General features: G+C 38.7%; 2 protein-coding genes across 3 annotated transcripts; both read right to left on the reverse strand.

Moving 5' to 3' along the window:
* Window positions 1-15,065: 15,065 nt before the first annotated feature.
* On the reverse strand, window positions 15,066-19,075 carry cgasa (cyclic GMP-AMP synthase a). The gene is made up of 5 exons (XM_023296779.3): window positions 17,674-19,075; window positions 17,367-17,580; window positions 16,954-17,214; window positions 16,545-16,644; window positions 15,066-15,603 (listed from the first exon to the last, which is right to left on the reverse strand). The coding sequence occupies exons 1-5, from the start codon at window positions 18,508-18,510 to the stop codon at window positions 15,246-15,248; spliced, it is 1,770 nt and encodes a 589-aa protein (XP_023152547.2). The 5' UTR covers window positions 18,511-19,075; the 3' UTR covers window positions 15,066-15,245.
* Window positions 19,076-19,425: 350 nt separating this feature from the next.
* On the reverse strand, window positions 19,426-25,322 carry LOC111586937 (elongation factor 1-alpha 1). Of its 2 annotated transcripts, none has more exons than XM_023296777.3 (8): window positions 25,166-25,322; window positions 23,807-23,990; window positions 23,516-23,695; window positions 21,975-22,271; window positions 21,323-21,473; window positions 20,953-21,209; window positions 20,431-20,665; window positions 19,426-20,254 (listed from the first exon to the last, which is right to left on the reverse strand). In XM_023296777.3, exons 2-8 carry the CDS (start codon window positions 23,948-23,950, stop codon window positions 20,130-20,132), a joined length of 1,389 nt encoding a protein of 462 aa, XP_023152545.1. In that variant the 5' UTR covers window positions 23,951-23,990; window positions 25,166-25,322; the 3' UTR covers window positions 19,426-20,129. The 2 variants fall into 2 exon arrangements, with proteins under 2 accessions (XP_023152545.1, XP_023152546.1); XM_023296778.3 differs by having other exon boundaries at window positions 23,807-23,987; window positions 25,166-25,318.
* Between the last annotated feature and the right edge of the window lie 2,175 nt (window positions 25,323-27,497).

Consider the following 27,497-nt stretch of genomic DNA (forward strand, 5'->3'; position numbering starts at 1 on the left):
AAAGAAGGAATGGTGAGATTGTCAATTCTTGAACATATGTGAAGTGTGGAGTTTTAGCCAGCAAGGAACACCATGACAAAGACTTCTGTGGTGGTTAATGACCTCCAATCACAGCTCACATCATCTAGACTAACTCAAGTTTTATAGAACAGTGGTCCAATCAGATAGTGTTCATTTAGGCAGATGTTGTTCAGACAAATGTCTTGAGTTCATGGTGGAAAATAAAGTTTATTTGTGTTAAAGAATAATTAATTATTGATTGATAAAGCTCAAGCATTTGATACTAAATGAGATCAGCTAGGACTGTTGGACAAGTTTTGTACCATTGGACCTTTTTTGAGTAATTTTGGACGCATCTTGTGTCATTCTATTGTATTCTATTCTAGTTATTGTATTGTATTCTGGACAAGTTTCAAGTTTGAGCAGGTTTTTGTCACTAAGCAGAGATTTGGAGTCATGTTAAACAAGTTTCAAGTCAATTTGGCCAAGTTGTGACTTCCTTTGGACATGTTTTGGTACTTCTGAACAATTTTTGATCGGTTTTGGACAATTTATGAGTCACTTTTTGACTTGTTTTATGACATTAGCCAGATCGTTTTGAGCCAGCATTTGCCAGAGTGTGAGGATGTTTTCTTTTAATTGGGCCGTTTCTATTAACTTCTTCTCATGTGAAGCGGAGCTCAAGAAACAGAGATAAAAGAAGGAAGGAAAGGATGGAGAGGATGACGAAACAAGGAAAAAGAAGCAAAGGAGGGAGAAATTTAAAAGGAACTTGAAGACGAAGGAGATTTAGAGGAAGGAAGGTGGAGAGAAAAGAGATTAAATGAAACTGGGAAGAAAAAAGAACAGAAAAGAGAACTAAAGGAAAACGAGAGGGAAGAAAACATTCAGAAAGTGAAATGAAAAGGGTCAAAAAACAGAAGTGTGGCTGCCGAGCGCCCTCCAGTGGTGGAATATAGGAAGTACAGGATTCTGAGTTTAGTTTATGTGGAGTAAAATCTGAATTTAGATATAAATATGATGCAGCTGTTTTTGCTGCAGCTTTGGAACCAAACCAAACTTTCTCCCACTACTCCTAATCTGTGCTCCTAATTCCATCAGTTGAATTATTTTTAGGTCAGAACAGCTTTCTGGTTTTCTAAAGTTTGAACTATGAGCTCAGTGAAGCGCTGGACTCGACTCGTTCCATAAAAGTCTGTTTAAGGTGGTACTGAACGTCCTGGGAAGGACTTTAAAAAGCCTCTATTCTATTTAGTGCTGTGACAAATGGAATATAAACATGCTGCTGGGTAAAGAGTGCATTAGTGTGTGTTGTGCTGATATCAGCTTTTATTCTGGTACCCTGGACTATACACAGAAATGTTTTGCTCCAGTGAAGACAGGAAAAGAGTCACCTGCCTGAAAGACACACACAAATCTGTACCTGGATGAAGATGCACAAAGAAAACACACACTGAAAATACACACATTTATAGCACCACAGATGTACTGCAAACTGCTGCACAAGACTCAAAGTACGAGTCACTTAGTGTTTGTGCCTCCATCCTTCCTCTGCTTAATCCACATATTAACCCAGGGGTGTCCAACATGAGGCCCGTGGGCCAAAAGCGGTCCTCCAGAGGGTCCAATCCGGTCCCTCAAAGTGTAAAAATTCCAGAGAAGACATTAACTGCAGATTGTAAATTAGTAAAACTATAAATTTAAAATCCTTTCTAGACCATGACAAGTTGTTTGGATCAGACAGTAACACACTAGATTGTTCTTTGTTCTATTGTCGTTTTGTCTTGTTTTTGTAATATTTTGCCTGTTTTTGTTGTTTTTTTGTCTGACTTTTATCGTTTCTCTCATGTTTTTGTCATTTTGTGTTTCCTTTTTGTCTGGATTGTGTTTTTTGTCTCATTTTTGTCATTTGTCCATGTCTTTGTAACTTTGATACTTTTTTGTCTCTTTTTTGTTTTGTTTCATGTCATTTGTCTCATTTTTTTGTTATTGTTTCTTTTGTTAATATTTAGTTTTGGGTTTTTTTTTCTGACTTTTGTCGTTTCATTTTTGTCATTTTGTGTTTCCTTTTTGTCTCGTTTGTTTTTTGTCTTATTATTGTCATTTTATGTCTTGCTTGTTTGTGTATTGTTTTTCTTGTGGTTTTTTTTGTCTCACTTGTGTTTGTCTACTTTTTTGTCGTTTTTTTCTTGCTTTTGTCATTTTTTGTCCTTTTTGTGTCATTTGTGTAATTTTTTGTCACTTGCCCATTTTTTGTCGCTTTATAACTTTTTTCAAGTTTTTTGTCTCTTTTTTTTTGTTTTGAGTCATTTGTCTCATATTTTGTCTTTTTTTTCTCGTCTTTGTCTCGTTTCTGTAATATTTTGTGTTGTTTTTGGTGTTATTTTTCTGTCTTTGTCTGACTTTTGTCGTGTTGATCATAAAGTAAAATCCTACATTGTTCAGTTCCAGATAGCTGTGATTCTAATTAGGAGTTGTGGTTATTTCTAGGTTATTATGCTGTGGTTTTACTGGTCCAGTCCACTGGAGATCAGACTGGATGAATGTGGAACCTGGACTAAGATAGTTTGAAACCCCTGCTTTAACCCTTTAATGCTCTTTGGAAAGGCCAAAAGTGAGAAACTGTACATTTTTCTCCAATGTCCTCACTCTTAAGGTCTAAAAGTCAGTCCTCACAAAGCTCCAGAAAGTCCAAAAAACACACACTATGGTGAGTGGTACCCAGTAAAACCAGTTCCCAGAAATGAGCTCTGAATTAGGAGCCCGTGGACCTCAGCAGAGCCGCTCTACAACACACTGAAACCACTGGGAACTAATGGGTTGCCAGTTTGAGTAATATGGACCCAATTTCATTTCCTATGTGTTTATGACTGGTGACTGCATGCTGCTTTGTGTGTGTCGGTGAATATTTGAACATATGTGAATGTTTTCCACGTGTAGAGGAATGTGTGTGTGACGGCAGCTCAGGATGATGTTAGGATGAAGGATGAGGCTCCTAACAGCAAAGAGCAAGAAAAAAATATCTGGGATTCTACTGAACAAGACGGACTTCATGTTGGACTTCTTACAGTTTATAGCACAATACAAAAGTCTTCCAACAATGATTCCCTGTTTGCTTATAAATCAATCAAACTTTATTTATGTCGGACTTCTCATATGACTAAAATGCAACAAAGTGCAAAGAGTTAAAAACATTACAAGAAAAAGAGAGAAAACCTAAGAAAATCTCTACCCTCTATATATAAATAAATACACACCTACACCTACACACACACACACACACACACACCCTTTGTTTCTCAAATCAAATTTAAAGGGTTAAAAGTTTTGAAGCTTAATGAAATTTTGGATTTCATGGTCAGGACTGATTCTAATTTTAAAAACTTATCTGTTGAAAGTAGAAAATAATAATAATATGTGGTATTTTTTTTTACAGCATTTTGTAAAAACAGCAGGTGGCCATTTTTGGCCACAAACATGCTGAGTGGGAGTTTTTCTTCTTTTTTGTGTCACTCCACAAAAAAATTAATGATGCATAAAAATCATTGATACTGCTAATTATTGACAAACATTTAGCTTCAATTATGATTAGAAAATGAATCAGGCAGCATGTATTATTTTTATTAAAAAATTTATTTTGTGCTTTTCTCTCTTTATAAATCATTAGCATTATGTGATTGAACAGGCATTTAAAGGGTTAAAATTCTGAATTTGAATGAAATTTTGGTTTTCATGGACAGAACTGATGCAAATTTAAAAAATCAAGTTGGTGAAAGTGGAAAAATATTTTAATATATATTAATTTTAAAGCATTTTCAGACTGCAAACAGGGGGTGGCCATTTTTGGCCACGAACAAGCTGAGAGGGAGTTTTTTTGTTTTTTGCTCACTGCACAAAAATAATAATGCATCATAAACAGTGTTGCTGTTAATCAGTTACTTATCTCAGACTGTGCTATTAATAGAACAAGAAAAATCAGTAGCACTGGGAATATAGATAATGGTCACTTTTGAGGTTGTTTTTCAACAAGCGCGTTGTACAAACAAACTGGCATTTGAAGGGTTAAAAAATTTAAAAGGAATGAATATTTTATATGTATGATACGAACTGATGTTAGTTAAAATCTTTATGCAGTAAAAGTAGCAAAAAACATAAAAAATCTAAAAAATTACAGACTCAGTACGTTGGTGGCCAAAAATGGCCACAAACAAACTGAATGGATGTTACTGAACAAACCCAGAGAGTTAAGGATGTTTAGGATGGTATATTCTTCCAAACCAACTTCTCAGGTCTACATTTCAGGTGGAATATTCCTCCATACTAACTTTTTTGGTCTACATTGAAGGATTTTTTCTAAACCACCCTTTCGGGTCTATATTTGAGGTTTTAGGTGGAATATTCCTTTTAACAGCCCCTCAGGTCTCTTTGAGGATTTTAGATGGAATACTCGGTTAAAGCAACATTTTAGGTGCATGTCCAAGGATTTTTGGTGGAATGTTCCTTTAAGGGTCCCTGGTTCGCGTCCTGGCTTTCCCGGGATCTTTCTGCATGGAGTTTGCATGTTCTCCCTGTGCATGCGTGGGTTTTCTCCAGGGTACTCCGGCTTCCTCCCACAGTCCAAAAATATGCTGAGGTTAATTGATTATTCTAAATTGCCCGTAGGTGTGAATGTGAGAGTGATTGTTTGTCTCTGTATGTAGCCCTGTGACAGACTGGTGACCTGTCTAGGGTGTCCCCTGCCTTCACCTGAGTCAGCTGGGATAGACTCCAGCCCCCCCATGACCCTAGTGAGGATTAAGTGGTGTATAGATAATGGATGGATGTTCCTTTAAGGTGGATGAGTGAGGACCTTGTAGGTGGAATACTTCCTGAAACCAACCTTTTAGATCAACATTCAAAGATTTAAGGTGGAATATTCCTTTAAACCAACCTAAATTTCATGTTTTGATCATTATCAAGTGAGAAACCTCAATCCAGACTCCTCATAATGACGTTTGAGGTTTATGCTGCTGTTATTTGTTTAGTCCAGACTAAATGACAGAAATCCACAACTGTAATTTTATTTCAGGACTCGGTTATTTAATATCAAAACAATCCATATGACTCTAAAAACTCAACAGCTTTACAAACTCTAAGATTAAACTCTCCACAAAGATCCAAAATAAGTTGGACTTCTACATGAGAGCTTTAATTATTCTTCATCTACTTCCTGAAAAGTTTGGTCAATAAAAAAGACAAAAACTAATATTTTCAGCTGAACTAAAGACAGACTTTGTGATTTTTCTGCTCACATGTTGTGTTGTTGTAAACTTCCTCTTTCAAATAAATATCCTCCTAACCCCCTGGAAACCAGCGTTTGTCCTGTTTTTGTGTTGCTCCTCAGCGACCCCAGACAGCTGGGTCCTAATGTTTTTTGAGCAACACACCATACTATGAAGTTTTTACAATGATGATTCTACTATGGAACCAGTTTGACATGTTCAGGTGTTCTTTGTGTGAAAACTCAGAGATTTCAGGGATCAGAAGGTGGTTTTCAACTTTCTTTATTAACTTTCTGCTTCAACTTTAAACTAAATTTCCTTCACTAACCCCGCCCTCTGGACTTCCAGGAAGCTGTGTTCCTATTGGCTGTCCAGGTGGCTGCTTGGTGTTATCAGGAACACCTGAGCAGCTCAGTGTCTTCCTGCTTTATTTAGCTGCAGACAAACATTTCCTCTGTTTCTCTTCACCAGTGAACTGGGTTTGGCTTCATTGCTGTAGTTTGTTTTTTAGACGTTGGCTTGCAGCTTCCAGCAGTAAAATAGTCTTTAATGTGTTTCTTGGTGTGTTTTAGGGCTTTGTACTGGATAGTTGTCTTGGTAAATGTAGTTCTTTAGCCACAGTTAGCACATGGTGCTAATGTGTGCAGTGATTAGTGGATTTGGTGCAGCTGAGTTGTGTCTTTATCTTGGCTGTAGTGAGTCTTTAGAGGTTTCTGGTCAGACACATTCTGTATTCTTGTTTGTGAACCAGCGTTGGTTGTCCAGAAGGTAAGAGTTCCTGTCCTGATTCTCTGTTCTCAGAGGTTCTCTGGTAGGCTGCAGGAGACTTTAGCGTTTGGGTTGTGCTAGTTTGGTTTTTGTATGGTTTCATTTGGACGACTATCTTGAGGCCCCTCCATGTGGTTTAGTGAGGTTTTCTGCAACAGTTCTGCAAAGCAACCTGCAGCAGAAGAGACTTTGAGAGTTTTTAGGAAGTTCTGGAGATCAGACTTTAGAGCAGCAGAAACATTTGTCAGCAGTTTGAGCAGGAGAAGGTGAGCTTCAGAGTAGAAATGAGAAGGAAACCTTCTTGACCCGTGTGGTGAGGTCCTGTACCAAGAGTTTGAGCAGGTTGTGAAGAGTCTGTAGTTCTTTGGTCTGAAAGCACAAGAAGAGTCGACTCATTAAAGGAGAAAACAGGAGATATTATTGGTTCTTCTGTCACTCTGCAGTTTCCTTAGACTGAATATCAAGTTTATGTTTTAAATGATTTCCCATGTGAGCCCAAGAAGACTTCAATAAACTCCCTTCATCCCCTGGACACAACATATTTTATTACCATGTTAAATGTTTTTTTTAAAAATATATATTTTTGAGTCTTAATCATAGTTTTAGCATAGTTTTTTCTCATTGCTTGTTTAGTTTTGTCATCTGTGTGAAAGGTGCTAAACAAATAAAGCTGAATTGATAAACTGAATAATTGACTAACTCATGATTATGACAACAGAAGTATTTTCATTGTGATTTAAGGGTTTGTTTCATTTTTAAGGTTGGGATTAAAATCTTGACAGAAAAAAAAGTTAAGGAAATGAACTACATTAAAAAAAGCAATTAAATCAAAGGAAAAAAGCATTTAATACAATAAAGCTTTTAAAAAGAAAATTCATTAAATACAATTAAATTATAATAAACAGAAAATAATTAGATAATTAAACAGAAGATACAAAACATCTAATTATGAAATTAAACAAATGTTTTTAAACAAAAATATTAAACATTAAAGATGAAATATTTGGGATAATTAAACATTTAAAAAATACCATTAAACAAGAAGAATATTAAACATTTCAAAAAAATACAAAACATTTAATTAGATTATTAAACCTTTAAAAAGACAAAACATTTAATTAAAAAATTTAATGTTTAATTAGAAAATTACATCTTGAAGACAATAAAACTTTATATAGGAATTAAACAGAAAATACAATGAAACATTTAAAAAGAAAATTAAACATTAAAAGGTGGGAAAATATTTAAAAAGAAAAACCTTAAAGATTTAATGTAAAAATTAAACATTGGGGAGGAAAAGGAAATTTTTCAAACAAGTCGATAAAACGTTTGAAAAAACAATTAAACATTAAAAAGACAAAACATTTTGAAATCAAATCAGACATTAGAACAGAATAAAAGGTGAGAAAAGAGCAAAACTAAACATTTAAGAAGAATCAAACTAAAGACAAAAGATTTGAAAAGACACCAGTTAAACTTTAGAAGATCAAATTAAACAGAAGAGACAATAAAAGGATCAAAAAGAGCAAAAACAGATAAAGGTCTTGAAGTGTTTTCTAGTCTGAAATGAAAACATCAAGTTGTTTCTTCAAACATTTCCTCTTTCTGTGTTCTTGGTTTGATTGTGGACAGATTTACTAAGAACTCATTTCAGAAAACTGCTTTCCAGATAAAGTCTACTAGTAGTTGATCAAACTAATGTTACCTTCTGATCTCCACAAACTTTACTGTTCAGTGAAGAGAGTCAAAGTTTGTTGAGGATTTCTAAAAAACCCACAGGTGAAGGTCTGAGAAGAACTCAGATGGATGATCTAAATGTGAAATCAAGACTCATGGTCACAAGTTTTAAGGCTTCTGTTAACCAGAAAGTTCAAACTAACAGAGAAGTACTGAGAAACTTTGAAGATTTCATTCCTCAGACTGTCTGAAGGTTCAAACTAACAGAGAAGTACTGAGAAACTTTTAAAACTTCAGTCCTCAGACTGTCTGAAGGTTCAAACTAACAGAGAACTACTCAAGAAGTTTCAGGTTTTCAGTCCTCAGACTGTCTGAAGGTTCAAACTAACAGAGAACTACTCAGGAACTTAGAAGATATCAGTCCTTGGACTGTCTGAAAGTTCAATCTAACAGAGAACTACTGTGGGACTTAGAAAATTTCAGCCCTCAGACTGTGTGAAAGCTCAGGTCCTGAGGACTCGGGAGGTGTGGAGGCTTTGGAAAGTCTTGGAACTGAGGGTTCAACCCTCCAGCACAAAGGCTGAAGTCCCACCTCCTGAGAAAAACGGTCGAGTCGAGACTCGAGGTAAAAAAAAAACTTGAAAATGGCAAAAAATAGATGATAAATGCGCAAAAAAAAGAAGAATTAGTATCTGAGCGAATAGCTCAGGGGGATAAGAAGAGTGACTACAGAGCGGAGGGTCGCAGGTTCAAGACCCGCCACTGGCAGTTTTCTTTGTTTGTCTTTGTCAGAATTTTGAGAAAACTTAAGAAGTGTCTGGTCTTGAACCAGCGACCTGCAGCTCCATAGGCAAATCCTTAACTCACTGAGCTACAGATCAGATACAAAGACATAAATTCGTCGTCCCTTTGGCATCGTAGTTCCTGAAGTGACCACGTGGGTGGAGCTGAGGCGGAGTCTGGGTGGAGTCAGGGCGGAGAGTAGGCGGGGAGGTGGGTGGCGGCCTCCCCCCTCTACTCCCCCACCTCCCACCACCACCCACCACACCTTCCCCCGCCCCACGAGTTCTTCGAGTCTCCACGAGTTCCTCGAGTCTCCACAGGTTTTCCCGAGTTTCTGGAGTTTCCACCAGGTCGGAGGCAGAACAAGTTGTCATGAAGAGGTGTTGAAGTCGGCCAGGATGGACTGACTTTTTACAGCGACTAGAAGGAAGACCACTAGAAGAGCAGGTCTTTAACCACCATCCATAAAATCCATGGAGTCGCTCCAGAGAAATGAAGGGAGGTCAACTTTTATCAACCTCCATCCACATGTTCAACTTCATCTCTTTACTTTGAGATTTTTAGCACCACAAACCTTTAGTATCACACTTTATTATCATTTATTAGGACTTTAATGGAATCCACCAGCAGATTTACTTTTTGTTGACAAACTTTATTCTCGTCGTTGTGGGACTGCAGTATTTAAAACTCTTCCTTCTATTTGACCTCATGTTTATTAGTTTTAGTGGTTAAACTTATTTTAATTGTCCATTAGTCTCTTAAGAACCAAATAATAAATTGGATTAGTCAAGAGCTTTAAATTTCTTACTTTGTCATATTTTAAATATGACAAAAAAATATAAAAATAATGCGTCTTGAGACAATTTGACCTGTAATTGGTGTTATATCAACAAAATTGAATCAAAATTGTATGTATCTTGTAATGTTGGAGTGATTCAGCCATATAAGTTGTAAAACACATTTTCTTTGTCCATTAATCTGTTGATTGTTTTCTCCACTAATTCATTTCTTGTTTTGGTTTATAAAATGTCAAACCCAAATATATTCAGTTTACTGTCATAAAAACCAAAAATATTTACATTCATGATGCAGGAATCAGACAGTTTTTCACTTTTTATCTTAGTTTAGTCAGAAAGATAGTTGATAATGTGTGAATTGTTGCAGCTTGTGAGCCGCAGAAGGTTTTAATCTTTGGGGCCGAGTGTCAGAAAACATTTAGAAACCAACATCAACAAAACACTCAACAAAGATTTGAACATCATTAAAGGGAAATCCAACTTTTGCATGACAATGTCTAATTAAAGGACATTTATTTCCAACGTAAATGTGTGATATTCATCCTCTGGAGCTTTCTCTTCACATCGTCTTCCACCTGGACTGGTTTGGTCGGGAGCATGTGCAACAAACATTTGAAAAACTGCACTTTACCATCAACGAATGACACTGAAGTTTAATCTCTACAAAAATAAGACTGAGTCTGGATGTGCTGCTCTGTCATTAACTCCTAAGTTTAGGGAAAGTTCAAACAACAGAGGACAGTTCAGATAAGACTTGAGAATGAGCTTATTTTGAACAAACATCTCAGACTTTCTGAGCTTCAGCACCTCTAGCAAGATATTTTAACAACAAGCAACTCAAGAGATCCAGAAGTTGGAGAGAGTTAGCTTTAGCTGAGCCAAAGAACATGTGGGACGCTAACCTAGCAAACATTTCAGACTTTTCTCTGTGAATTCTGAGAAATAATTTACTATTTAATGAAGGAGCTACACATCTTAACTCAGTCTCATTAAAACAGACTCTAATTCAGTGTCATCCATCCATATTAAAGTGCAGTTACCCAAAATGTTTGTTGCATGAGCTCCAACAAAACCTGTCCAGGTAGAAGGCCACTTTGACAAACAGGAAGTGGAAGATTCCAAGCAGATTTATAGAAGGGGGAACCGGACTGTACTAAGTGTTGTGGAGTATAGAGGGGTGTTTTGTGGGTTTTTAAGGCTGATAATGATTATTAGTGAGACATTTGGAGTAGATATTCATTTGCAGTAAATGAAAGTATTTAAAATCTTAAAATCATATGGCACGTTTTTACATGTTGAAAAATTGCATTTTTTTTTCGACATAGTATACTTTGTTGATACGTTTTTGTTTTGTTTACAGATGTTAAGTTAAAGGAGTTTTATTCGTGACGTATAACCAATCAAATCACTCCAGAAGACAGAGCGACCACAGGTAGATAAAGGTTCAGAGCCAAAGTAGCACCATTTTTAAATTGATTTATTACCATAAATCAGTAAAAAATAAAATACTGATAATCAGTAAATCAGTCAGCCCACAATTACTACAATTCTACAATGTATGTCTCTTTCCTTTGACTTGTTATTTGTACAATATACGATGTATATGATGGTGTTTTTACTATACTACTACGTTTGTTTCCTCCTCCTCTGTTGTTTTCTGGATTGTACTCAGCTGCATGCCTTCGTCCATCCGGCCTCCGTTGACTCGTCCCGCCTGCCGTCTCTGGAGCTGAAGCTGGATTGGAACAGACCAAAGTACAGTCCAATCACGATGCCAGCTGCCTCTCAAAAGGCTCCTTCATCTGGCAGGTGGCAGCACTTCTTCTGAGGGGAAGCTGAGCTGGCCCAGCAGAACTTTGGAGATGTGTTCCAGTGGTTGGTGGATGTGTGGGGAGATAGAGAGGGACCTTTGAATAGTTCACAAAGGAAAACAGGAAACCCATTGCTAGTTTTAGTTTAGGCTGCTACTGAGGTGTGTTTTTGGGTTTTAAGAGGTGAACAGGAAGAGTTTTTTTTTCCTATTGATTATCTTTTACTTTGTTCCTGGTTGGAATGCCCATCAATGTCAACGTGAAGTTCACTTTTAGTTCTGTTTATTTATTTTTATTTTACTAACACCCATTTGCTTTTAACTCCCTCACATGTTGTGTTGTTGTAAACTTACTCTTTCAAATAAATACTCATCTAACCCTCTGGAAACCAGCGTTTGGACTGTTTTTGTGTTGTTCCTCACCTACTTCAGACAGCTGGGACAAAACAACTTTGTGTGTACTAAAGGCTTTTCTATGACGTTTTTTTGAGCAACATGCTATACTATGATGTTTCAGTTTTGTCTGGTCTGTCCATAGGACATTCTCCCAGAAGCTTTGTGGTTTGTCAACATGCAGTTTGGCAAATTCCAGTCTGGCTTTTTTATGATTTGTTTTCAACAATGGTGTCCTCCTTGGTTGTCTCCCATGAAGTCCACTTTAGCTCAAACAACGACGGATGGTGTGATCTGACACTGAGGTACCTTGACCTTGGAGTTCACCTTTAATGTCTTTAGAGGTTGTTCTGGGCTCTTTTATTACCATTCGTATTATCCGTCTCTTCCATTTGTCATCAGTTTTCCTCCTGAGGCCACGTCCAGGGAGGTTGGCTACAGTCCCATGGATCTTAAATTTCTGAATAATATGTGCAGCTGTAGTCACAGGAACATCAAGCTGCTTGGAGATGGTCTTCTAGCCTTTACCTTTAACATGCTGGTCTATAATTTTCTTTCTAATCTCCTGAGACAACTCTCTCCTTGGCTTCCTCTGGTCCATGTTCAGTGTGATACACACCATGTCACCAAACAGCACAGTGACTACTTGTAACCCTATAAATAGGCTGACTGACTGATTACAAGTTTGTAGACACCTGTGATGCTAATTAGAGGACACACCTTGATAGAACATGTCCCTATAGTCACATTATTTTCAGTCTTTTCTAGGGGTACCATCATTTTTGTCCAGGCCTGTTTCATGAGTTTATTTTTTTAAATAATTCTGTTGAACCACGGTTCAAAAGCAATGTCTGATTTTCACTGGTTAATTTTCGGAGAATTTTTATTTATTATTACGTTTGTCAGATTCAAATTATTTCTGTGAGCATTGTGAGTTTTTCTTTCACTAACCGAGGGGTACCAGCAATTTTGTCCACGTCTGTATACTATGACATTTTTAGAGCGACATGCTATGCTATGACGTTTTTAGAGTGACATGCTATGCTATGACGTTTTTAGAACGACATGCTATGCTATGACGTTTTTAGAGCGACATGCAATGCTATGACGTTTTTAGAGCGACATGCTATGCTATGACGTTTTTAGAGTGACATGCTATGCTATGACGTTTTTAGAGCGACATGCAATGCTATGACGTTTTTAGAGCGACATGCAATGCTATGACGTTTTTAGAGCGACATGCTATGCTATGACGTTTTTGGAGCGACATGCTATGCTATGACGTTTTTAGAGCGACATGCTATGCTATGACGTTTTTAGAGCGACATGCTATGCTATGACGTTTTTAGAGCGACATGCTATGCTATGACGTTTTTAGAGCGACATGCTATGCTATGACGTTTTTAGAGCGACATGCAATGCTATGACGTTTTTAGAGCGACATGCAATGCTATGACGTTTTTATAGCGACATGCTATGCTATGACGTTTTTAGAGCGACATGCTATGCTATGACGTTTTTAGAGCGACATGCAATGCTATGACGTTTTTAGAGCGACATGCTATGCTATGACGTTTTTAGAGCGACATGCAATGCTATGACGTTTTTAGAGCGACATGCAATGCTATGACGTTTTTAGAGCGACATGCTATGCTATGACGTTTTTAGAGCGACATGCTATGCTATGACGTTTTTAGAGCGACATGCTATGCTATGACGTTTTTAGAGCGACATGCTATGCTATGACGTTTTTAGAGCGACATGCTATACTATGACGTTTGTTGGACCAAAGGCTATACTATGACGTTTTTTGTTAATCATTACTTTGGTCATATTCTGGGATGTTATTTTTCTAGTCTGCACTAAGATGTACTATGACATTTGAACCAGTCATTACACAACGTTAACGACTAGAGAGTAGATTTACTGTTTTCTCCAGTTTAACTTCAGAGACTCAGCAGATATTCAGGACTACTGACAACACAGAACCTTAACCTCACTGTTTTAATCACATTTAGGTTTTCTAAACGTTACATAAATGTGAACCACCGTCTCCATGAACAGTTTTATTAACTAAATGTATCACATTACAGTAACACAACACACGGCAGCTGTTTACATGACACACAACACAAACATCGTTAGCTTAATGCTACTTTAGCTTAATGCTACATTAGCTTTAATCAGGCCACGACTGAGCAGTTAGCTCGGTTAGCATCGCTAACATTAAAACTAATATTTACCAGATGCTAACTTTCTTCTCTGGTCAACACAGACAGAAACAAACTCCACCAACATCTGGAGTGCATGGCACACGTTATATCGGACACTAAAGTTGCATATAAAGTGCATTAAAAGCGGCACAGATACGAAAATAAACATTAACTTACCGAAGTATCAGAGTCCTTTCAGTGTCTGCTGGTAGAATCGGCCGAAGGTCGAAAACTGGTTAAAACAAGCCAACAGGCAGGAAAACTGTCTGTGGAAAATGTTCTGCTGCTGCACCGATAAATAAACCAACAGTTATTATATCAGAATTAATCCAAACGAGGAGAGCAGAGTCTCTGCTGCCTCCTCCATAGGACCAGTCAATCATTCCAGACCGCACTGTCAATCAAGTAGCCCCGCCCCCTGGCTTCGCAAAACTTTAGCTCTATAAAAAATTCAATATTGATTTATTTTAAGATCGGCCACCTGATCTCTCATTTTGACCATGAAAACTAACGAAAAAAATATATACAGTCTATGCACCGTCCTCTGTTTGGCTCCACACTTGCTGATGACCACTTCCGGTCTCAGAAAATGAAAAAACGGACCTTTTTAGATTATGTCTCTTACTGTTTTTACTTTTTTGTTATTCTAAATACAAAATGAAAATCAAAGCATTTTTAAAATTTCATATATCCCCTTTTGATCATGAAAATGAAAAACGCCTTTATTTCAATTTTAATGTTTCTATTTTAAAACTAAAATCAAATAACCACTCGTCTTTTGTTTTTCAATACCTGTTTCAGAACGGAAAATCCAATTGCCAAAATATACACGGACCTGAATTAATGTTGCTTTTCGCTTTTATTTTTCAGATTGACTTCTGTTACATCTGCTCCTGCCATGTGTGAACCTCAGCATCACTTCAGATGTGACTTAAAGGTACATATCTTACTGTATATGACTTGTAGTTTGGAAAACAGCAGAGCTAACAATACACTTTATGCTCAATGAAGTAAAACTTAGCAATTAAACTCATAAATTAATTAAACCAACACGTAAATAACTGAATTCTAATGTAGTAATTAGTTGAAATCATATATTTAGAGTTAACCAATCAGACATGGCTTTAAATTAGAGATGTCCTAAATTTAGGTGCTTCAGGAGACAAATGAGGAGCAAGTTGGAAAAGGCAAACAGTAAATTTAAAATGAATCTTGCAGCTTCATTGTAGCATTCAGTTTTGCTAATTATTTATCAAATATGCGAATCAGTTAACTGGCAGATTCTACTTTTTATTTTTCTTTAATGTAGAGCTTCTTGTGGGGGTTTCACAAACTATTTAGCAACTAATACAAAATCCCAAAGTATGAGCAATGAAAAGGCAAATATATTTATTTGAAACAGGTTTTCAGTAAACACAACATAGAAATTGTTGAACATACATTCAAATACATAAAAGCTATTTTTATTTAGTTTCAGATGACCTTTGGTTTAGTTTCTCAGTTTTTACTTGGTTGTTTCAGACTCTGTGGGGCTGATAAAGTCTCAAACCAAACCCTTAACATGAAGTTGTTGCCTGAAAATAGGAAAGCCTTTGTGGCGTTCCTCCTTGATTCGATCGGCCAGATGTTTGCACTTCTTCCTGCCGGGTCCAGAGATCAGGTTCTGACTGGGTATGAAGAAGTTGGGGAGTTCACCTCTTTGTAGGTGGCCTTCGAAGTCCTCCAGCAGCAGATGGAAACAGAGGCTCAGATCTGACGCCTTCCAGTCGCTGTCTTTAGTTCTGGAGCAGCAGGCGTGAAAGAGCGTGGTCTTGGCGTGGTAGGAGCAGAACTTGTCAAATGAGGAGTCGTTTTCCTTCAGCAGGCTCAGAAGATGCTTTAGGAGCTTCAAGCAGTCTTTCCTGTGAAAGGAGAAAGCAGCAGAACGTTAGTGAAGAAGACGATGACTTCAGGGTGTTTCTAGCACACATTTTTAGAAAAAGTGCATTAAAACATCCCCAATTTCACAACAATTGTTTCAACATTCTCTTAAGGTAGATTTTGACTTCTTGAAAACATAGTTAACCCTCGGGTCAAATTGACCCGTTTTAAAGTTTGAAAATGTGGGAAATATATATTTTCACAGTGAAAACTTCCACATTTTCAATATTTTTGGGAAATCTTTGAACATTTTTTTGGTGCAAAAAAAAGAAATGTTAAAAAAAATGTTGCTTTAAGAACATTTGGAAAAAAATCAACCAAAATCCAGCGAATTTCGCTGGATTTTGGTTGATTTTTTTTCAAATGTTCTTAAAGAAAATATTAGAACTTTTACTGATATATATATGGAATCACTTTAGATATTTTTAGGATTTTTTGGGAAGATTTTTACTCATTTTTGAAAAGGGAAAAGGGAGTATACTTATTCTGATAATATATTTGAGTCCACTTCTCTTCTGTTCTTGTCAGTAACAGCTGAGAATTTTCTCCAAATGTCAGACTTTGCTTTTGTTGTGTAAAAACCTGTTTGAATCTTCTTCTTAACTTCGTATCTTTAAGTCCTGGGACCCACAGTTTACTTTTAAAACCACTCACTCCTGCAAGCTGTGGTTAGTTCAGTGGAGGCTCATCTTCTCACAGTGGCTGTGATTTAGTTTTTGCACAAATCTAAGACTGTTTTATGCCCCTTACCCAGGTCACAACAGTTAGTTAAGTACTGCTGGAAAGCCTTGAAAAAATAATAGTAGACAGTTGTAGCTCATGTTGTTCTTGCTGTTTTTTCTTCATAATAATAATAATTTGGTATTATTAGGACTTGGACTTTAATAAAATTCTTACAAACTTTTATTTTGAAGTTTGCTACCTGCAGCAGGAGGCTCCCTCTCTTTCGCAGCATGTCTTCTCTGATCCATGATTCAGCAGAATGGCCTTCTCAACGTGAGAGAATGAAACTCGCCAAATATCTGCACAAAGACAGAGCCGTGAATTAGCAGGAGACCGTGAAAATTCTGTTTATGCTCCATGAAAGGAAACAATTACTTTAAAAGCAGGGAATGCACACGAGTTATCCATAAAATGATCAACTCAGAAATGTGTTGAGATTGTTAGAGTGACTGCTGTCAGGATTCAGTTTCCTCTCAATTATTATGTCTTTTGTCACTTTTCAGCAATACTTTCAGCAGAACAAATATCTTTTCTGTAGTGTATAGACATTGTGTATGCAAACAGATTTAATCATGATCTGATTTTGGTTCACCGGAAGATAAACTTACCTTTAGCTAGTACTCCATTATCATTTTCCACGTTACCCTTGCCTTCGTACTTTGGGACAAGATAGTAAGGCTTTAGCCTGTGGTCCTGTCTTACTTTAGCTCCAAGCCAGCCCTCTATTTTAAGGCCTTCTTTTGTGAAAGACGGCCAGCTTGATTTAACCTTGAGACAGAGAACAACATCCAGAGAAATGGTGACTGATTCTACTTCTCTGGTCAGGGTCACTGCAGGGCAGCCGGGTTTCTTTTTGGTCACCACCCATTCTGAAAGAACAAATAAAAAAGCTTACAAAACAAACAGGTTGTCCTACTGTGGTGCATGCAACCACAACACATGGACATACAGCACAGTGGGAATGCTGTTCCATTAAATATATGTTTATAAATGCAACCAAGTTCTAATTTGGGCTACTTACCTTTATATTTTTTTACACATTTCTTCACTTCTTCCCTGAACTCCTGAAGCATTTTGCTGGCACATAAAATGTCATTCTCTTGAAATGTTTTCAGCAGACTGTTGCCACGTTTTAACGCCACGCTGTAAAACGCGCCGTCGTCTCCGAATGGTTCAACGTTGATTCGCTCAACCAGAATGGGCACCATGACGTCAAATTCATCAGGACTGGATATCTGTGTACACAAAAACAACACTGTAAAGTACATCACAATTCATACAAGGGCTTAATTTTTAATAGATTTTTAATTTGGACGAGAACATCTTACCTTTAAATTTTCATAGTAACTTCCGGAGCGTAGTGGTTCTTCTACTTCTTTAAAGCATTGCGTGTTCTGTTTTAAATGCTTGATAATATTATCTGTTATTTCATTGACGACCTGCGATGCTTTTGATCTGTCGTTCTTTTTAATCTTCAAGTTTTTCAGAGTTGTGTTGAGAATGGAGTCCACTGCAGTTTTGTCCTTTGGTGTGATTGCCCTCTCAATGGATTCTTCCATCAGTTTTGCTTCGTCTGCACATGTTTTAGCTTTTCCTAGCTTTTCCTCTTCAGGAACCTTTCTGGTTTTGGCTTCTGCATGTTCCAGCTGCGTCTCTGGTGTCTCCTCAGCAAATTTAACTCGTGGTTTTGCCTTACCACCACATGCTTTTGCTTTAGGTGTAGAAGCCTTTGTAGTGTCATTTGGTATGTCTGACTTCATCTTAGTCATGACCTCTGGATTTTGTTCTCCTGCTTTGGCTTTCCCACCACATCTTTTTATGGTTCGTCCAGGTTTCTCAGGTTCCACTGCAAATCGCTCCATTGGCTTGGTCCTGTCAGCACAAGTTTTGGCATTTGTGCCTTTTGCAGGAGTCTTTGTGTCTTCTTTATTTGTCCTTAGGTTTGCTTCTTCTCTGGCATTCTGTACAGATGGCTTCTCCTCACCGTGGTTTACCTGTTTCTGCTTTGGTTTCCGTTTGTTTGCAGTTTCATTCTCCTTCTCTGTATCGTCTTGACTGCTAGGAAGAGGTACTTGTTTAATTTTGTCAAGTCTAGTTTTGCGCTTGGCTCCTTCAGCATCAGGACTCTTCGCCTTGCATGGTTTTCCTCTCCCTCTACCAGTCATGATGCTGCCGTGAGCAGAATGAGACTCAAAAGTATTTCCAGCTGTTGTATGAGAACACGCCCTGTTGGCAGACTATCCTCAAGCTTGATTTTCTGACTCGGATCTGGGAGTTAGTTAAAAATATTAACACACAAGTCAGTTTGGGGTTAAGGAAAAGCTTTTCCAAGATCTGGCTTCTCTCAGGCAGGAAGAAGTTCGACAACCGGGACTTAAGCGCCTGTTGCATTTTGTAAACGCCCACACAAACGCCCACTTCCACGTTGTATTTAGTGATTTGTTCCCACATTGCGCCACTATTCAAACCACTTCCTTTATGGCTTCAGTGATTTCCCGTGAAAGAGAGAACAGAGGATGGATGGCACAATTGTGCAATAGAGATGAAAAATTAGAACATTTCATGCATCTCAATCATCTGTCCATCCACCTCAACAGCCACCATTCACCCCCAGCCCCTTCATTTAATAAAAGTACATTACATTGCTCTGTTTTTACCTTTTCTTGCTTAGTTGTACACATTAGCAGAAATTAGGGTTTAATAAAGTGCAACCATAATCATAAATGGCTTTCTTTTATAAAGTCAAACACTTGTTTCACTCCTCAGCACTGATTGAGACAGAGTTCAGAATCCATTTGTATTAATTAGGTAAACAGGTTATGTTACTCAGTGATCTAGTAGAAATAATACCCACTGAATATTAGTTTAGTTTTATAGGAGTTGACGTTTATTATAATTATGGCTTCATATGATCTTTGTTCAATTTGTTTGAGAATCATGAACAATTGCCATGTTATTCCTATATCAAAAGCTCCACCTTGTGGATAAAAGTGCGTATTGTAAGGATTTGATTTCAAGGCATCTGTTGCTCTGTCACGTCTTAGCATCAGAAAATAGTTACTAAGAACAACAGCACTACATTTTGGTTGAAATATGTTTAATGTTGCAAAGAGGCTCATGCCATCTTACAATAAGGTGCAGAAGCTGATGCCAATTTAAACTTCTCCAGTGCATGTGCAAAGTTAGCAAAACGCCAATCAAAGTGCTTTAAGATTCGACAGGTGGTCTACTCTGAGTCCCTTTATAAGGACACATTTGGACCATTTTGTTTTAAGTGCTTTTTAAAGCTTAAACACAACAAATGTTCCACTAATCCACTATTCCACTACTCAGAATATATATTTAGCCTCTTGCCATAGGCTCCTACAGAGCACCATGTAGTTGCAAACAAACACTAAAAGCAGGACAACATGTACCACGTAAAGAGACCAGGACCTGCACTCCAGAGAGCTATAAAGATGATAAATTACAGTATCTCTAACTGTTCGATATCTCAATATCAAAGAAAGGTATTGCCGTGAACCAAACCAACAGTGCACATTTAAAATTATCTTTTTGATATTACACTGTACGTAATGATAATCTAACCACTGAAATGGAGTCAGGAGTGCCGCCTCAAGGACTAAAGATCTACGTGTTTTTCTTTCCTTCGAATGCTTTTGCGATGCATTGTGATGATTAACCAGTCTTTAATTATTAAGTTGAAGCAGCCAATAGTAGGATGGAGTTGGATGACTGATGTCCTGCCCTGGGAGACCTTGGGGTCGGCAGTGTAGCACAACATTCATTTGTTCCTCTGGGCCTTCTGGGCAGACTTGGTAATTTTACCAGTGGTGGAGACCTTCTTCTCCACGCCCTTAATCACGCCGACGGCCACAGTCTGACGCATGTCTCGCACCGCAAAACGACCTGCAAAATGAAAATTAAAGACGGACATTTTAGGCCATGGCAGCATTCGGCTTGACTTCAGAGTCACCATGCCTTTTGACGGGGGTAAGATGTTTTGGGAAGCTGCTTAAATTCAGTAAACTATATACTCTATACCTAATAATACTCTCTATATATAACTATAACTCTATACCTACCCAGTGGTGGGTACTCAGAGAAGCTCTCAACACACATGGGCTTGCCAGGAATCATATCTACGATGGCAGCATCTCCAGACTTGAGGGCTTTGGGGTTGTCCTCAAGCTTCTTGCCGGAGCGCCGATCAATCTTTTCCTTGAGCTCCGCAAACTTGCAGGCAATGTGAGCAGTGTGACAGTCCAGCACAGGAGCATAACCGGCACTGATCTGGCCGGGATGATTGAGGATGATCACCTACAAAGTAAGCGGCCAACATGGGCGACTTATTAATAGAAACATTACTTCCTTGTTGTTTTACTGTCTGCTTGTTTAGCAGTCTGATTTTGATGCCCTCCCTTTCATCCTTTGAAGACAATCTTACAATGTGGTAGAATAACCCAGTTTAACTGACTAAAGTGAGGTTCAAAGATTGCTTTTCTTCATCTAAATGGATTTGATGCCCTGACACTATAAATAGGCCTGACACATAACGAAGCTGAATCTGTTCAGTCATCTATAAATGGATCTTTTGTAACGTCTACCTGAGCAGTGAAGTTGGCAGCTTCCTGCGGAGGGTCGTTCTTGCTATCACCAGCCACGTTTCCACGGCGAATATCCTTGACGGACACGTTCTTGACGTTAAATCCCACGTTGTCACCAGGAAGAGCCTCGGTCAGAGCCTCATGGTGCATCTCCACGGACTTCACCTCAGTGGTCACGTTGACGGGGGCAAACGTCACCACCATGCCAGGCTTTAGGATGCCTGTTTCCACACGACCTACAGGCACCGTTCCAATACCTGAGGAAACATCAATAGTTCAGTCCTGCACTGAAAAGTCTCTTTGATCATAGATAAGAGGTGTTACAGTCAACTGCCCCCTATTCAGTGTTTAGATCTTATCCACTACTTGCCTCCTATCTTGTAGACATCCTGCAGGGGCAAACGCAGAGGTTTGTCTGTTGGACGGGTCGGGGGCTGGATGGCGTCCAGAGCTTCCAACAGTGTTGTCCCTGATGCATTGCCTTCCTTCCTATTGATCTTCCACCCTTTAAACCAGGTCATCTAGAACAGAGAAAGTAATGCTGCATTTCATAAAGACAAGATAATTTAAGGATTGCAAGCTAAGATAGTAAGAGTAAAACAATTAATAATTTCTGTTGTACAGTTCCTGCGGTAATTGCCATTGTAACATAGCCTTTCTCTTATAAATAGAAAATACTTGGAGCTTACAGTGGTAGCAAACTTAAGCTACTTGTTCCTCTGTAACTAACATAATTGAGCAAATTTTCAGAATTTGTGACACTGCTACACTGCATTTTAGCATTCACTATTACATATATGATATGTGTGGTCTCTGTTGAAAAAAATGCCTAGCGTAAAATCATGTCTGGTGATTGCAAAAGAAAAGGTTTTCCATTTTCTTCAGCTAGTCTTAGTATTTGAGTTGGAACAGCTGTTAGCCTTTGAGCTGCAGCTTCCCATCCTAAACAAATTAGCATTCAATTTCATGGCTGCACATCTCATTAATCTTCAGAACATTTGCATTCCATATGCGCTACTTACATTGGGACTCGGCTCCAGCATGTTGTCTCCGTTCCAGCCCGAAACGGGTACGAAGGCGACGGTGTCCGGGTTGTAGCCGATCTTCTTGATGTAGGTGCTCACCTCCTTCACGATCTCCTCATAGCGCTTCTGGCTGTAGTTGGGCTCGGTGGAGTCCATCTTGTTGATGCCCACAATGAGCTGCTTCACCCCGAGCGTGTAGGCCAGAAGGGCATGCTCACGGGTCTGTCCATTCTTTGAAATACCTGCCTCGAATTCTCCCACACCAGCCGCCACGATCAGCACGGCACAGTCTGCCTGAGGATGCAGGACATGAAACATTAATGCAGCAGCTTCCATAACTGCACTTATTAATTCAGGACTGGAAGTCAATTGTGTGATTGTATTAGCAGAAGTTGATTAAGATGAGTCATGTTCTAGGCTAGTACACGACTAAAAGCCGTCTTTAATGTCTGTTCTAATGGAGGATGCCAGTTACAGCTTTGATATTACCTGCTAGTAGTGATTGTAATGTTGCTTAGACAGAAATAAAAACCTGTTCTGATATTAACCTCAGAAGAAGTCACTCTACTGCAGTTTCAATTGAATGACTAAAATGGAACAACAGATCACATTTTTCGACGGCAACAACACTTAGTAGTGAGCCGAGTTCGATATTTCTTAAGTAAAATATCAACTATGTTTGTAATCAAGATATCTCGAATGCCATTCTGACTAGTCAAAGCAACAGATATTTGTTTTTCGATTTTAATTTGTGGAAATAACAGTTGCAGATAACCTCAGATGTCGTTATGGATCATTGGAGGCTTCCCATTAGACATAGGAAGCACTTGTCAGCTGTTGGCAGAAAGAACTGCATTAAATCATCACAACATGCAATGAAAGAAAGAGCTAATAGGCAAGAATTTGTGGAGAATGAGAGCTTTATTCACTCAAAATTTACTAGAACTGCGGCCTCAAGCTGCTTCTTCTGATGTAGTGGTAAAACAACTCGTCATGCGGTCACAGTTTGTGCCAGAATATGTTTGAAAATCAAGCCGTCTTATCCTATTTGTTGAGGATTCTTACTTTAAGCTACAGATATCATTTCACCCAGTCAAAATATCTGAAAGTAAATTTTAACTGGGCAGAATTTCAGTTTGAGTTATCTACAGTGTCATTTTAAGAAGTCAGATTTCTAGCTGAAGAGGTCTTTGGACTAGTTGGAACTTAATGTAATCTCTAAATTGAGGGGAATTAAAGGTCTCTTGCACTAGAATTAGGACTATTCAGCAAGAAACTATAGATATCTGAAAGCAGCTGATAGCTGTAATTCACATTGCAGATATTCGCAGCTAAATTGTAGATATTTGTAACAACAAAATTGTAGTAATCATTGTAGTTGTCTGAAATGTTCATTTTGACCAGAATAAGTTGAATTACAGATATTCCCTATACATATCTCGCTATTACATGTGAAATTGGCTGGGTATACTGTACAGATAGGCTTATGAAAGGTCACCAGGACACACAGAATGGCTGGTGGTCTTCCTGTTACAGACCTGGGAGGTCCCGGTGATCATGTTCTTGATGAAGTCCCTGTGACCAGGGGCGTCTATGATAGTCACATAGTACTTGCTGGTTTCAAACTTCCACAGCGAGATGTCGATGGTGATGCCGCGCTCCCGTTCAGCCTTCAGCTTGTCCAGCACCCAGGCGTACTTGAACGACCCCTTCCCCATCTGGGAAAGAAGCAACAGACATCCTTAAAAACTCATTCCAGCTTTTAGTCTACGGTCAGAGAAGGTGATGAGGTCGTGGTCGTGTGGGATGACCTGTTGATATCTCCTTACCTCAGCAGCTTCCCTCTCAAACTTCTCGATGGTTCTCTTGTCGATGCCGCCACACTTGTAGATGAGGTGGCCCGTGGTGGTGGACTTGCCGGAGTCCACATGGCCGATCACGACGATGTTGATGTGGAGTTTCTCCTTTCCCATGGTGGCTGGAGCTGGTTGGAGTCACGAGAAGGTCGGTCTGCTGCAGCCAGGGTTAGATTACAGTCAGGACGGATGGTAACAAAAAACCTGCCACGCACTAGTTAACTCCACTCCATAGATACTGGTGGTAGTTTTTGATTATTGCTCCTTGAGGCTGTGGACCCTTCTGTAATCTGACACTGCTGGTCTGAATGGGCACTCAGGATCAGGTGAAAGGATGAAAACACCAGAGGAGGAGCAGGAATGCCTCCCCAGGTGTCTGGCGCAGAAAGCACATTAAAAAGCTGCACAAAAAAGGTCGACATGACTGCATTTTCTGACGTAGTTTAACAAGCTGAGAGTCTGATAATGAAGCGCTGGGTATCTCAGAAGATTAGGGTTGGTATAATTCAGCACTGAGCAGCACAAAACACTCCACCTCTTATTCCCATCCATCCATCCATCCATCCATCCATCCACACCCCTGCCCTCCTATTTCACATGCCGGCTGCTATTTCTCAGCACCAGACTTTAGCTTCACTCCAAAGCCAGAATCCACCATTTTGTCAGATCCAATCCACTGAGAGTGTAGCAGCCATTTCTCAGACACTGCAGTGTCTCTGCTCGCAGGTTAATGCAGAGGAGAGGAGGCTTGTTGTCAACTCTGCAGGGCTGTTCTGGATGTTAGTGGATGTTAGGATTCACTCATGCACTGCAAACTTTTACCGTCAGCTACACAACTGATTGTATTTTTATAGGAATCTAGTTTATAAGCAAACAGAAAGAGCAGCAGCTGAATCAGTGCAGCCTGACTTTAATTTGGTCAGACTTGCTCAGGTAAATTCATCCATTTCCATGTTTTAAACTCATCCTTCTCATTGAACGTCACAGCTCCTGCCGCAGTGCGCTTTAATGCACAAACATGAGCAAAAAACATTTTTAAAAAAGAAGCGGACAATCCCTTTAAATGAAAGAGGCACAGCTACTGCGGTACATCTACTGTCTGAGGGATTTAAGAGAGATGCCAACCCTCCGCCATGTTCTATCATCTGCCCGCTCACTGACGCCTGTATTAACCAGCCTGCCCTCCTTTCCTCCTGCATCACAACAACAATCCCAAAACGCCGCCTGGAGCCCGAAAACAGCCGAAACAAAACCTCGCCTCGAGTCGGGTTTTTTTCTTTATTCATCCCCTCAAACGCCTTCCCATGCATTATTTCATGAACTGCGTCGTACCTGAGAGCTGGACGGTGTCAGGTTGGGCTGCGGGACCGGAGAGGCTGAGGAGAGACGCTGATCCGGTGAGAGCTCAGGACAGGCGGGGGTGTTGCGTAATTGCGCGCACTTGCTGCCGCACGGCATCGCAACCGGGAGAGTTTTTTCATTGGGCACTGCTACCTGCGGAGCATTTTAACAAAGTCCATAAGTCTACTAACCCACGAACTTTAAATTAGTCTGTTTAACAATTCCCAAAGCAGGAGATTTGGGAATTTGGCACCGATTAAGAGAAGGAACCGAACGTTGTTTTGAATGTGCGTCCGATAATTGAAACAGGACGGAAACGATGCATTATTAATATAAAAAGAGTGTGTTTTTTTTAACCCCCTCTCGGCTCATTTACCTGTAGCGTATCTGGAAGGATTTAACCTCCAGCTACAACAAGCTGCAGACCTGTAAACTGGATGAGTTCAGGAGGAGGTCTGAGGTGAGCAGCGGCCGTCGCTCTCAGCAGGTGGCGCGCTCACCTCTCCAGACGCTCCCTGGTTGGATTAAAATAAACCCCGATGCTCTGAACTTCCCTCCAGCTTGTCTGGCTGCCAGTTATCGCAGCTTGCACCGAGGAACAGCAGTTAAAGCTGCAGTGGCTGGGAATGATGTTTCTGTACTCCTGTCTGATGCTTTAGGATTCTTTTAGCAACGCGGCTCCTTGGAGAGGAGACCACAAAACTGATCATATCAATGATCTATACATCTATAGATCAGTTCCCAGACTATTTAGCAATATTTAGCATTTGTTTGTGGCTATTACTATGTAGAAAATTAGTTGACTTTGGAGTTGTTGGGCTTCCTGTGTACAATTTTGGAGTATATGATAATGTAGATTCTCAACTTTGAAATTTAGGTTGCATTAAAGTTAATTTGCACAGTCTATAATAGTGTAAGGTTAACCTTAATGCTTCATTTAGTTGGGTAAATATGTATATTATATAATTCCGTACGGTTTTGTTTGTACTATTTAGAGTGAAATAGAAATACTTTATTAATCCCTAAGGGAAAATTTGGTTGTTACAGTAGAGAGTCCGGTCCCCACCACATAAATACAGATAAATAAGCAAAAATGTGCAGTAAATAAAACAATAATATACACAATATACCTTATTGTTTACAGAACTATAAACAATAAGAAACATATAATATGCTCTATGTAAAGAATGTACAAATGTTAAAATGTTTAAATTACTAGCAGAAAAAAACGGCTTAATGTTAATATTTAAACTTTTCAAGTAAATTTGCAATGCCCATCTTATTTTTATTTGTTAACTCTTAATGTGATGCATAAATATCAGTCACTGGGCTGCACTTAATGCAGTAAATATGATTATTACCAAGAATGAAAGAGTATGTATGTATGTATGCATTCCTATATGTATGTGTGTGTATGTATTTACTCCCACATGTATGTATGTATGTATGTATGTATGTATGTGAAAACATACACACGGGAATACATACATACATACATGTGGCAATACATATGTACATACATACATACTATTATGAAATAATGTAAAGGAGGGTGTGAAAAACACTCCAGAAAGGTTTTCTGTGAAAAAAAAATCATCATGAATTTTGGCGCAAAAAAAACGCCTTACTATACTATGTCGAAAAAAAAGGCGATTTTTCAAACATGTTGTAAAAACGTGCCATATGATGACATAATGTAAAGGAGGGCGTGAAAAACACTCCAGAAAGGTTTTCTGTGAAAAAAAAATCATCATGAATTTTAGGCGCAAAAAAAACGCCTTACTATACTATGTCGAAAAAAAAGGCGATTTTTCAAACATGTTGTAAAAACGTGCCATATGATGAAATAATGTAAAGGAGGGCGTGAAAAACACTCCAGAAAGGTTTTCTGTGAAAAAAAAATCATCATGAATTTTGGCGCAAAAAAAACGCCTTACTACTATGTCGAAAAAAAAAGGCGATTTTTCAAACATGTTGTAAAAACGTGCCATATGATGAAATAATGTAAAGGAGGGCGTGAAAAACACTCCAGAAAGGTTTTCTGTGAAAAAAAAATCATCATGAATTTTGGCGCAAAAAAAACGCCTTACTATACTATGTCGAAAAAAAAGGCGATTTTTCAAACATGTTGTAAAAACGTGCCATATGATGAAATAATGTAAAGGAGGGCGTGAAAAACACTCCAGAAAGGTTTTCTGTGAAAAAAAAATCATCATGAATTTTGGCGCAAAAAAAACGCCTTACTATACTATGTCGAAAAAAAAGGCGATTTTTCAAACATGTTGTAAAAACGTGCCATATGATGACATAATGTAAAGGAGGG

The sequence above is a fragment of the Amphiprion ocellaris genome, chromosome 11, assembly GCF_022539595.1.
Source record: "Amphiprion ocellaris isolate individual 3 ecotype Okinawa chromosome 11, ASM2253959v1, whole genome shotgun sequence".
NCBI lineage: Eukaryota > Metazoa > Chordata > Actinopteri > Pomacentridae > Amphiprion > Amphiprion ocellaris.